Source organism: Eriocheir sinensis, chromosome 17 (genome assembly GCF_024679095.1).
Source record: "Eriocheir sinensis breed Jianghai 21 chromosome 17, ASM2467909v1, whole genome shotgun sequence".
NCBI lineage: Eukaryota > Metazoa > Arthropoda > Malacostraca > Decapoda > Varunidae > Eriocheir > Eriocheir sinensis.
This window is the reverse complement of record NC_066525.1, coordinates 21,796,809-21,810,268: the sequence shown is the minus strand read 5'-3', so window position 1 is coordinate 21,810,268 and position 13,460 is coordinate 21,796,809. Positions and strand designations below refer to the sequence as shown.

The 13,460-nt window shown below is 45.3% G+C and overlaps 1 protein-coding gene across 1 annotated transcript in view; it reads left to right on the top strand.

The window, feature by feature from the left end:
* Nucleotides 1-3,185: 3,185 nt before the first annotated feature.
* Nucleotides 3,186-13,460, top strand: part of LOC127000083 (organic cation transporter protein-like) — a 66,840-nt gene continuing 56,565 nt past the window's right edge. Inside the window, exon 1 of the mRNA XM_050863506.1 lies at nucleotides 3,186-3,316. Within this exon, the coding sequence (XP_050719463.1) occupies nucleotides 3,208-3,316 (109 nt within the window). The 5' untranslated portion in view covers nucleotides 3,186-3,207. The remainder of the gene's footprint in view (nucleotides 3,317-13,460) is intronic.

Sequence of the window (13,460 nt, the reverse complement as noted above, 5' to 3'; positions counted from 1 at the left end):
AGTGGGCATAGTGCGGCGATGCGTGGCACTTAAGCCACTCCTTTTCCGTTCCAGGCTTCCTTAGCATCGCGTTCTCCTCCTACCTCTGTCGGGTGGTTAGAGTGAGGGATAGGGTGCGGCGATAAGTGGTTCTTTCGCCCCTCTTCCGTGTTCTTTCGTGGCTTCCGTGCCGTTGCCACCACCTCCGCCCATCCCTGTCGGATGATCGGTGTCACGGGAGGAAGGCGGCCACTTGTGGCTCTTTTGTCGAGCCTCCTCTGTTTTTCTTTCGTGATTCCGGGAGCTTCACCGCTACCTCCCTTCCTCTTCGGATGGTCGGAGTGAGGGACAGTGTGGTGTTTCGCGGTTCTCTCGCTGCTCCTCTTCAGCTTTTCTGGATTCTGAGCTTCGCTGCCGCCTCCCTTTTCGGTTTGCTGGTCGGAGGACGGAGGGAGGGCGGTGTTTCAGGGCTCTTTCACTACGCTTCCTCGGCCGTTCGCCAACTCGGTCGTGAGGGACATACCCCTTCGCTGTTCTGCCCCTATGGCCCTCCCCTCCCTTTCCCCCTGCTCCTTTCACTGAGTAAAGGTGGACGAGTGCGGTTTTTGGCTTTTAGCGACTCACGGAACTTCCCTGCATCTTCCTTTCTCTGCCATCTCTACCATCTCTGTCGGCTAGTCGGAGTGGAGTATGCAGGGCAGCGATTCGTGACTCCTTCGCCGCTCTTCTTAGTGTCTTGAGGAGCTTCGCCTCTCTATTTGTTGGCCGGAGTGAGTAAGGGAGTGCGACGACATGGCTCGTTCGCTGAAAATGCGACGATTCGTGCCTCCTTCACCTCGCCACCTCCGTCCGAGGCTACTCCCCCCTCCCACCCGCTTTCTATTTTCGCTGTTTGAAGGTACGGGGGCGGGGTTCGGTGATACGTGTGTATTGGAGCTTCGCCGCCACCTCCCAATTTTTTTCCGCTGGTCGACGTGAGGGATGGAGTGTGGCGTTTTGTTGGTGTTTTCGCTGCCCCATTCGGCAAAGATCTGGGTCTTTCGACTTACCTTGAAGAGTATAGTGAAACTTAATTTCACCTTTCCTTTCCTCGTCCCTCCTGCCCCTTTTACCTATCTTTCGTAGTGGCTAGCCTTGGTTGCCAATAGGGTCTGGGTTGGCGTTGCGTATCTTTTGGAGCTTCGCCACCACCTACCTTTTCTGCCTGCTTTCTGGTGCGAGGGAGGAAGCACGACTATTTGTAGTTCTCTTGCCGCCCAGGTGCCGCCCTCTTGCGGCTAAGGATGGGGCGTTTCACTGATAGTGGAGACAGAAGAGTGATTCATTTGTTACACCCCTTCCGTTTCACGGTCATGACTTCCTTTTTCTGGCTAGTCAAAATCTTTTCCGTGTAGCGAAGGGCTACTCGACGACCTTCTAGTTCCGTGGTCACTAGCTCTGGCCCTTTTACGTCCTGTGCCTCTTGAATGGCTTTTTCAGCCGAAGGAGGGTGCGCTTCGCTACGACTTGCTAGAGCCCTTCTTCCCGAGGGAGGCGTTCCTTGCCTAGCTCGGGAGAACAGTCGCTGACCTTATAAAGGGCTCCTTGTAAAGGAGGTCCTTTGACATAAACTCCATTTTCCTCGTGACCCTGACTGATTCACTCAGTTTTGGTTAAGGTTTAGATCTGATTCGATGTACGGTTTTCTCCTCCTCAGCCATTCGCGGCTTCTGGAGCCTCGCCCTTTCTCCCTCTCTGTGGACTGGTCGGGGAACGGAGAGAGGGCGGGAATTCGTCGCTCTTGCAGCGCCTCCCAGACCTTTCGTGGCTTTTGAAGCGTCGCTGTCCTACCTCCCGTCTTGTCGCCTGTTCGGAGTGACGGATGCGGTGACATGATTTACAATACTTTCGCCGCTCCTCGCCCGTTCCTGGCGTATGGGGCTTCGCCTCCTCCTCCCACCTCTGTCGGTTTGTTGGAGTGATGGATGCAGTGCGGCATGTGCCCTTCCGCCGCTCCTCGGCGTTGCTGGGTTGAGGTGTTAATTTTTCGGCTCACTTTTGTTTCGCCTTTTCTTCTTTGAACTTTTGGCGTCTTGAGCAGTTGTCTTCCCTCTCCCCTTGGGAATAGGGGGCTTCTTGCCCCTTCGCCAAATGGTAGGTAGCAAGTGCACTAGCTCGGAGGGGACCTAAAATGACGGCTTTGAGGTACGAAAAGCATATTTTTTGGTCCACTAATAAGCTAGTGCACGGCCTACAGCCTCCCACCCAACCTTCCCCACCAAGTTCTAAGCCCCCAGTCCTCAGGAGAGTTCTCTTATGGGATATTAATGATTTGGCGGGGAGGGTGAGAGGGGGTCCGTGGGATGGCGTGGAGCTCCCAGACGTGTTCGAAATATCTAGTGCAGCCTAGGTTCATTATATCCAGATATGGGATAAGGTTACCGATTTTACCCAGGGTTATCCTGGAGCGCGATCCAATCCTCTATCGTTAGCAAGTGCACAAGCTCTTTCGTGGACCCCCTAAAATAGGCTTTTCGTACCTCAAAGCCGTCAGTCTACCCACCTTAGTACTTACCTCTTCACAGGGACTCGTGTAGCTACTTCCGGATCACCTCGGAAGGATCACTACAGGAGGAGCCGTGCACTGAGTTTCTTTACGATGATTCCATCTTCAGCAGCACACTCACGTCTGAGGTCTGTAATGTTTGGAGAAGGGTGTAAAAAAATGTATATGCACAAAAAAAGGGAGTTGTTATCCTGTACATTGAAAAACGGCAACTCAAAATCTAGTGCATGTTAAGATGCAACTTGAAAAGAATATGAATTTAATGTTTTTTGTTTTTTTAGCTAGATAGTCAATGAAAAGTGATATTGTTATAGATAACGCTGAAAAGCAGTGCAGGATATCAGGATACCAAACTAACCCTCCTTCGTGTTCTCATCCATTTCTTCTTCCTCCCCCTCCTCACCTCAGTTCGGTCTAGTGTGCGGGAGGGCTTACCAACGGGCAGCCTACCAGAGTGTCTATTCTCTCTCCTCCATCATCGGTTCCTTGGTTAGCGGGTACGCGGCAGACAGGTACGAACGAGAGGTTATGATGGTGTCGCAGTACACTCTATCAATGCATATATGCACACCTACAAATACCTGAATATAGTGTTGAATACAGCATATTAGTCTTGAAAGGTAAGATCAAGGTGTATTCTGTCGTCAGGTACGGAGAAAATTGTGGTGGTGGTGTCGCAGGTAATGTACGCTGCTACCTGCATCAGCATCAGCTTCATCAGCAACTTTAACGTGATCCTTGCATTCCGATTTCTTTTGGGGGCGCTTGGAACACCCACCTTCTACATGCTAGGTGAGCTACACACACACACACACACACACACACACACACACACACACACACACACACACACACACAGTTCAGTCGCATCTAAATAACCCTCGACTTCCTCAGCAGGACTCCGGACATACATCTCCTTGCCTCTCCTTAAGAAAGCTCTAGTCCTACTCGACAGAGCATCTCCTCGATATTTTCCAGTACCTCCTCTGAGGCATATCCACTCCTAGGTCTCGGGCGCTCTCCAGTGCATTCTTTTGCAGCTCGGAGAATCTCATGTTTGAAGATATCATCCAGTTCCACAGGGTCATCAAGGACGCTAAGAACACTGAACCTATTTGAGACTGTCACTGCATCCTCATGCACATATGCCTGACTTTTCATCTTCATGAGATGAACACAGCATTGTTGCATCACGAGAATTTTGTTGACCTGACACGAAGCTTCATTGGTGCAACAGCAAAGAGATATTCCCACTATGTCCAACCTCAGCCTTCTGAGCTCATCCGATGGGTGTGGTCGGTGTTCCTCAGAGAAGCGAAAGACGATCCAGGAGCCCACACGCATAGCCGTCCGAGAGTTAATCCCTTGCCAGTTTTTACGGGCGGGCGCCGTTTCTACAGTGGCCACCCCAAAAACACACACACAAAAAAAAGGGGGCCCTTCCTCATTCGAAATATAGTGGTGGGTCCCGAGGTTTTGCTGTGCATCCGGGGGGCTTCGTGGTGTAGTGGTTAACACACTCGGCTCACAACCGAGAGCCTGTTCGATTCCCGGGCAGAGTGGAAAATTGGGCGGCTTTTCCGATACCCTACGCCCCTGTCCACCCAGCAGTGAATGGGTACCAGGTATTAATCGAGGGTTGTGTCCCGTCTCCTGGGATCTGTTCCCTTCTCCTATGATTCCTTCCCCTTCTGTCTCTCTCCGACATATGACCACAGATGTTGCGCCGACTAAACGAAACTTTCCAACTTTTTTTGTTGTGCATCCATAACTTACGGCAGACTCGGCCAGTGAAGAGAACAATAAGTGAAAACTCATACTATATAAACAAATGGAGATCCATACAAGCTGCAACCATCATCGTCAGCAGCAGCATAAAACCACATAGGCTACTGTAAAAATAGCATTCAAAGGTCACAGGAACTAAAGAGCCATAACCTAAGAAAAGTTGAACTAAAAAATGAACAAATGTTCACCACCAGCTTAGGCTTTCATCCTCTTTCACTGACCAGCCTGATAATGAAGCCTACAGGTTCAGCACCCTACACGTATTCCCGACCGTCTTGGAGACAGGCCCAACATATTAGACCTCTTCCTTATCTCTAACCCTTTTGCTTACTCTTTCAAACTGTTCTCTCGTTGGGCTCCTCCGATCACAACCTGATTTCTGTATCCTGTCCTATCGCTCCTGTACATCCTCTGGACCCACCGAAGAGGCGATGCTTCTGGCATTTTGCTTCAGCTCGGTGGGACGATCTGAGGATGTACTTTTCCGATTTCCCGTGGAAAGATCACCGCTTCCAGAAGAGAGACCCCTCTGTGTGTGTCCAACGCATCACAGAGGTAATTGTCTCTGGAATGGAGGCATACATTTCACGTACTTTCTCTACTCCCCATGCTAAAACGCCTTAGTTTAATCATGCTTGTTCTCGTGCTATCAAAGATAGAGAGGCAGCTTACAAAAGGTACCAGTACCTTCGAACTGCCGCTAACCATGATCTTTACATCTCTGCCCGGAATCGTGCCAAATCTATTCTCCGACTTACCAAAAATTCCTTCATCCATAGCAAATCTCAACACCTTGCTTTCTCTAATTCTTCCAGAGACTTCTGGCAACTAGCCAAAAATATCTCCTCCAATTTCACTTCTTCCTCTTTCCCGCCTCTTCTTAACCCAGGCGGAAGCACTGCCATCTCATCTATCTCTAAGGCTGAACTCTTCACTCAAACTTTCTGTAAAAACTCCACTCTGGACGATTCTGGGCATATTCCTCCTACTCATCCCCCCTCTGACTCTTTCATGCCTGTTATTAAGATTCTTAAGAATGATGTTTTCTATGCCCTCTCTGGTCTCAACTCTCAGAAGGCTTATGGACCTGATGGAGTGCCTCCTATTATCCTTAAAAACTGTACTTCCGTGCTGACACCCTGCCTGGTCAAACTCTTTCGCCACTGCCTACCAACATCTACCTTTCCTTCCTGCTGGAGGCACGCCTTCGTACAGCCTGTGCCTAAGAAGGGTGACCGTTCCAATCCCTTAAACTACCGCCATATAGCTTTACTTTCCTTTACTTTACTTTACTATCCTGATTGTCTGTCTGTCGAAGTCCCGCTAACTTTGATCTTTACATTTCAGCCCGGAATCGTGCCAAGTCTATTCTCCGACTTACCAAAACTTCTTTCATTAATAGAAAATGTCAACACCTTGCTCCTTCTAATTCTCCCCGTGACTTCTGGCATCTAGCCAAAAATATCTCCTTCAATTTCAATTCTTCCTCTTACCCTCCTCTCCTTAACCCTGACGGCAGCACTGCCGTCTCATCTGTCTCTAAGGCTGAACTCTTCGCTCAAACTTTCTGTAAGAACTCCACCCTGGACGATTCTGGGCATATTCCTCCTACTCATCCCCCCTCTGACTCCTTTATGTCTGTTATTAAGATTCTTCCAAATGATGTTTTCTATGCCCTCTCTGGCCTCAACTCTCAGAAGGCTTATGAACCTGATGGAGTGCCTCCTATAGTCCTTAAAAACTGTGCTTCTGTGCTGACACCCTGCCTAGTCAAACTCTTTCGTCTCTGCCTATCAACATCTATCTTTCCTTCCTGCTGAAAGTATGCCTTTGTACAGCCTGTGTCTAAGAAGGGTGACCGTTCCAATCCCTCAAACTACCGCCCTATAGATTTACTTTCCTGTCTATCTAAAGCTTTTGAATCAATCCTTAATCGGAAGATTCAAAAGCATCTTTCCACTTTTAACCTTCTATTTGATCGCCAGTATGGATTCCGCAAGGGGCGTTCTACTGGGGATCTTCTTGCTCTATTAACTGACTCTTGGTCATCTTCTCTTAGCAGTTTCGGCGAAACTTTCTCAGTTGCGCTAGACATATTGAAAGTCTTCGATAGAGTCTGGCACAAGTCTTTGCTTTCTAAACTGCCCTCTTTCGGATTCTATCCCTCTCTTTGTTCCTTTATCTCCAGTTTCCTTTCCGGCCGTTCTATCTCTACTGTGGTAGACGGTCACTGTTCCTCTCCTCAACCTATCAACAGTTGTGTTCCACAAGGCTCTGCTCTATCACCCACTTTCTTCCTATAATACATCAATGATCTTCTTTCTATAACAAACTGTCCTGTCCACTCATACGCTGATGACTCCACTCTGCATTATTCAACTTCTTTCAAGAGAAGAACCTCTCAACAGGAATTACTAGACTCCAGACTGGATGGAGGCTGCAGAACGCTTAACCTCAAACCTTGTTATCATTTCCGATTGGGGTAAAAGGAACCTTGTGTCCTTCAATGCCTCAAAAACCCAATATCTCCACCTATCAACTCGACACAATCTTCCAAACAGCTATCCCCTATTTCTCGATAACACCCAGCTGTCACCATCTTCAACACTAAACATTCTCGGTCTATCCTTAACTCAAAATTTAACTGGAAACTTCACATCTCCTTTCTCACTAAATCAGCTTCCTCGAGGTTGGGCGTTCTGTATCGACTCCGACAGTTCTTCTCCCCCGCACAGTTGCTATCCATATACAGGGGCCTTGTCCGTCCTTGTATGGAGTATGCATCTCACGTGTGGGGGGGCTCCACTCACACAGCTCTGCTGGATAAAGTGGAGTCTAAGGCTGGTATTACAAGACACTTTGGCTTCTCACATCAGCTATTTCTAAAGATCAGTGAGGGGATCAGTCGGGTTCTAATGAGCGTCTCTTTAGGTTCATGGTACAGAAGAAGGGTCACACTGCCACCAGGGTTATAAAACTACTCCTAGAAATGCCAACAACTACTACGAAAGCCTTGTCAAATATGTGTTCTTGGACGGCGCAATGTCTCATAATACGACTAGGCCCCTTTCACACGAGCGGTTTCTGCCGCTCCCGCACATGCCGGAGCGGCAGCCGCATGCCCTTTCACACGAGCGGTTTCTGCCGCTCAGGCGAGCGGCAGCCGCATGCCACCTGCTGGACATCTACGGTTAAGTGCGGTGTCTGCCGCATCCGCTTCGGTATCTTCTTCAGTCATATTTGTAATCTTCTCTTGAGGGACCCCGCAAACAAGGCCGTCTTTCAATCTCGAAGATCAGCAGCTCCGTTTCATGATAATTTTTAATTAGCCATAACCCTGAAATTTAAATGCAAATGTTTGTTGTACAGACGTTTAGATAATTAATATGTAAGACGCTAACATTTTCAATATACATTAATTGAAAGTTCATAAGATAGAAAATATAGTGCATACCAGCTTTTCCAATGATGCAAAGTGGTCGCGTGCCCTTCCTCCCAGTGTTGACAGACAACTATCCCTCGCCCATAGCAACACGCCCATAGCAACACATGACCACCGAAACCGCTGTACGGCATTTCTGCTGCTTCGGTCTTGCTGGTAGTCCGGCAGGGTGTGGCTGCAGGAGCGGCAGCTCCGGCTTTGTGTGAACGCACCCATAGGAGTCAATGTAAAGCTAAACCGTCCGGCACTTGCCGAAGCGGCAGAAACCGCTCGTGTGAAAAGGGCCTTACTGATAGTATTCTACCTCTTAAATTCCGCCGCCATGTTGCCTCTCTTTCTATCTTCTAATGAAATTTTCACGCTGACTGCTCTTCTGAACTTGCTAACTGCATGCCTCCCCCCGTCCCCCGGATCCGCCACACACGACATTCTACTCAAGCTCATCCCTTTACTGTCCAAATCCCTTACGCACGAGTTAACCAGCATCTTCACTCGTTCATCCCTCACGCTGGCAATCCTAAAACTGTATTTCCTGCCTACGACTTGAACTCTTTCGAGAGGAAGATATCAGGACACCTTTCCTCCCGTAATTGACCTCTCTTTCGGCCACCTCTTCGGATTCTTTACAGGAGCAGCAAGTAGCGGGCTTTTTTTTATTATTGTTTCCTTTTTTGTGCCCTTGTGCTTTCTCCTTTGCTGTAAAAAAAAAAAAAAAAAACAGGTATCGATCGAGAGGCAACAGTAGAATCGTTCTCTCTCTCTCTCTCTCTCTCTCTCTCTCTCTCTCTCTCTCTCTCTCTCTCGGCAGCTGTGATAACCCTCTCATGCACAATGGTGCGAATCGCGTTAAAATATAATCGTTAAAAATTTGTTTCAAAATCGCCAAAAAAAAAGGTCCGACAAAATCATGTCATAATTCGGTGTAGAAAGACCCAAGCTAAGTCTACCGAATAAACTAGTTATCAACTCTCCCCTGATCTTAAGTGGTAATATAAACAAATTCATACGTATGATTAATTTTCCAATATGGGTTGGTATTATTCAGTTTTCTTCCACTTTCTCAAAAACTGTTGGTCATGTAATAATTCTATTGGATAAGTTGGAAATTTCAAACAACCGCTGTTATTGGTGTATGCATGTAGCGTAAAATGTCGACTCACAAACTTTCGAGCTGAGAGGAGGTAAACGTAAGTATTCCTTTTTTTTTATACAATGTTCGATGAATAGTAACAAATGTACGGAAGTGGGGGTAGCCTCAGCGGGGGGGACTGGAAGTGGGGGTTGGGGGGGTCAACGGGGGGGGGGGTTACGGAAGAGAGGGTATCTGGACCCCCCCCTCCCCTCCCCCCCCACCCCCCATCCCCCCCACCCCATCCCCACCTCTCTCGGGCTAGCGTACGGAAGCGGGAGGGTGACGGGAGTAGGGGTGCCCAGCAGGGAGGGGGTGACGGGAGAGGGGGTACTTGAAGGGTTAAGATAAGATCGTGGGCCCTCGAATGACCACAAGATTATAATCACGGAAAAGGTTAAAGACATTAAGTTAATTAATGACCAGGCTGGAATATGAGTTTACTCTCTAATGCAAGTCCGAAAATAAAAAAAAAAAATCGCCATTGAACGTAAGACTCGATAAATTATTTAAGTTTTAGCTAGGTGTATTGTATCATTATCTTCTTATTTCTCATTTCTCAACTTGTTTCTTCTTATTTCTTTCCTCAACTTATATATATATATTTTTTTACTCCGGTTATTTGGCGCCATCTAACCCTAAACACTGCAGCAACAAGTATTTTTTTCTGATTTTGCATTAATTAATGTCTTTTATATCCTTTCTGAACATCTTTCTACGTATTTCTTTTCTCAACTTGCATTTCTTTATATTTTCTGCCTGCTCTTCGGTGTCATATGACCTTAGACGTTGCCGCATCGAGTTTACCTTTTTCCCTAGATCAAGATAGCGCTCAAAACTAAGGCACCCCAGAAATACCTCAGTGAGTCAGCGAAGGTAAGGGAGAGAGAGCGATGTGAGATGGAAAGTGGTACGGAAGAGACGGGGGAAAAGGCATAAAGTGAAAAAGGATTATGCGTGTGTGTGTGTGTGTGTGTGTGTGTGTGTGTGTTCCATTCCCTCTGATTCTTGAGAAATCTGCAGCTAGCTCGAAATTTTGTGGGTCAACTTTTTAGCCGAAAATATGTTCGAAGCGGAATTTAGTGAGGATTCTTATGGTATCTTCAAATTCCTCATACGTCTATTAGTTCCTGAGTTACCGAGAAAACTGTATTTTTTTCTCTCGTCAGAGTAGCCTAACAAATAAAAATCGCTCAAAGCTCCTCATCTACGTTCCTTAGAAAGGCTAGCGTACGGAAGCGGGAGGGTGACGATGTGAGAGGGAAAGTGTGCGTGTGTGTGTGTGTGTGTGTGTGTTCCATTCCCCTCTGATTCTTGAGAAATCTGCGGCTAGCTCGAAATTTTGTGGGCCAACTTTTTAAGCCGAATATATGTTCCGAGGCGGAATTTAGTGATGATTCTTATGGTATCTTCAAATTCCTCATACGTCTATTAGTTCCACTACACAAGGCTACACAAGTGTTGTGGTTCTTTTTGTAGGCACCAATAAAATCTACACGAACCCTCAGTTTAATCCAAAACATGATGCGTACAAAACGACGCACAACACTTGTGTAGCCCACGCACATTTGTTTGAATGCAATGATATATGTCTGGGCTACTAAGCATCTCTAATTCCTGCTGTGTTTTTAACAGAAAAGAGTCATAGGCAAATCCTGGCAGGCTAACATAATTTACAATATCCAACCTCCACTGGGTTTTCAAAATACCTCTCCACTCTAGGAAGACATCACATAGAAGGCCAACATCCACTTTTACATAAAGCAACAAATAGTCCAGCAGGCTCTGACACCCAGCTACTTTCCAAACATTCTGAGCATGTTTATAATCACTTTCGGAAAGTTCTGCTTCTTGAAGCGAATTGAAAAAATCTTCGCGGGATGGAAGACGTGTCTCAAAGTCGTTCCATCGAATCCATATAGTCATAACAAAAAACCTGCTTTCCCTTGATCAATAATGGTAACGCAGTTGCTGGCACATCTTTCAACATCTGTTGTGTGCATATGGGTTCGTTCCCATTGCTGATGAATTGGTTCGCTAAAGCCGCGAGTGAACCAGACATAAAGACATACGCGTCAATAAATCTCAAGTCATTTATGATGACTTCATGGTATTTGTGAACTGAATGTTTTGGTCTTAGTTTGATTTTCAAAGTCAGGTAGCGTTAATTCACGCGGGATTAACGTCATGTCGTAATCCGCATTATGTGCAATGAGAGTGCGCTGCAATTTGTGATTTTTTCATTTGAAGGTTGCATCTATTACAATAAGCTTCAATGTAATTGTTTCCCGATTTTTCATGGTCATGATGTTTTACTCCTTTACCTTTTAAAACCCGTATTTACAGAGAAGACAGTGAGTTTGTTCATTGTGACGTGCCGTATCTTCATCGGTCATATTGATTTTATTGTAGCCTTTAGAAAATTTTAACTTCTTCCAGGAGTGTGGGTTCAGCTAATGTAAGTTCGTATTATATTCAAAACAGTGTGAGTTCAGCTAATGTAAGTTCGTTCTATATGCAAAACAGTGTGAGTTCAACTAATGTAAGTTCGTTCTTTATACAAAACAGTGTGAGTTCAGCTAATGTAAGTTCGTTCTATATGCAAAACTGTGTGAGTTCAACTAATGTAAGTTCGTTCTTTATACAAAACAGTGTGAGTTTAGCTAATGTAAGTTCGTTCTATAATCAAAACAGTGTGAGTTCAGCTAATGTAAGTTCGTTCTATATACAAAACAGTGCGGGTTCAGCTAATGTAAGTTCGTTCTATATTCAAAACAGTGTGAGTTCAGCTAATGTAAGTTCGTTCTATATACAAACCAGTGTGAGTTCAGCTAATGTAAGTTCGTTCTATATGCAAAACAGTGTGAGTTCAGCTAATGTAAGACCGTTCTATATACAAAACAGTGTGAGTTCAGCTAATGTAAGTTCGTTCTATATACAAAACAGTGTGAGTTCAGCTAATGTAAGTTCGTTCTATATACAAACCAGTGTGAGTTCAGCTAATGTAAGTTCGGTCTATATACAAAACAGTGTGAGTTCAGCTAATGTAAGTTCGTTCTATTTACAAAACAGTGTGAGTTCAGCTAATGTAAGCTCGTTGTATATACAAAACAGTGTGAGTTCAGCTAATGTAAGTTCGTTCTATATACAAAACAGTGTGAGTTCAGCTAATGTAAGTTCGTTCTATATACAAACCAGTGTGAGTTCAGCTAATGTAAGTTCATTCTATATACAAAACAGTGTGAGTTCAGCTAATGTAAGTTCGTTCTATATACAAAACAGTGTGAGTTCAGCTAATGTAAGTTCGTTCTATATACAAAACAGTGTGGGTTCAGCTAAAATGGTTTACAGCATTACTTTCACAATATGATCCGCTTTCTACTGTTTCCCCGTTTCTATTCACTATTATGTAAGCATACGCTATGGCAAAGTGATGTCTCTTTACACCCATTCGAAGAAGGCTTTACGAGAATACTCTCAAAGTCATAGAATGCTAAATAAGATGGCTCATATGCGTTAGCATGATTAATAAATTTAACAGTATATCCCGCAGGTAGGAATCTTAGTCTTGTGATCATCATTGGGTGCTCAGCAAGCGTTGTCTTGTTCTCACAGGCGCACAAATTTCCATGCAGTTTTTCCATGCTGCATGGTTCTTTTTCATTTCCCGCCGTAGGATAGTTTCCTCAAGCAGTTAATTAGTACACCAACGAGGGAAGAACATATTTTGGATTTGTTGTTAACTAATAAAGAGGACATAATAAGCAACATAGAGGTTGGGGGTTCATTAGGTAACAGTAATCATAAGGAAATTAAATTTAATATTAAATGGGAGGATAGAGTCAGCAGAAACAACACTTAATACCTGACTTCAGGAAGGCGGACTTCGAGGGTTTAAGAAAGTAGTTGCAAAGGCTTAAGAGAGTAAGATCAGAAGTAGCTGAGAGCTTAAACCATAGGGTTCGTTGTGTTGGGAGTATAGAACGTGTAAGAGTTCCTTTTTCCTGGAGTTCCCCATTGGAATACGCGTTCACCTGGGAGGCTCTCCAACAATGTTTGAGCGAAACTGTAGGGATTCAGGAGTATTTATTCCCAAATCAACAAGAAGATATCCATAAGGACGTGAATATACAGCATATTTATATATATATCTGCAACCTTCTCTTTTCCGAATATTTGTCTGCCCAGACAGTGAATTTGAGATAAATCTGACTTATTTAATAACACGAGGGAAGGAAAGGGAAGGGGAGGGAGGGGGGAGGAGAGAGAAGAGGGAGGGAGAAAGGTATGATGGAAGGGAGAGTTGAGCGAAACTGTAGGGATTCAGGAGTATTTATACCCAAATCAACAAGAAGATGTCCATAAGGACGTGAATATACAGCATATTTATATATATGTACAAACTGGTTTGCCTTCTCTTTTCCGAATATTTGTCTGCCTAGACAGTGAATTTGAGATAAATCTGACTTATTTAACCCTCTCGCGCACGATGACGCATTTCGTGTCATCAAGGGTAAAAGGTTCTGGCGGACGATGACGCGAAACGCGCCATAAAAGTAAATAAAAAATGATTAAAA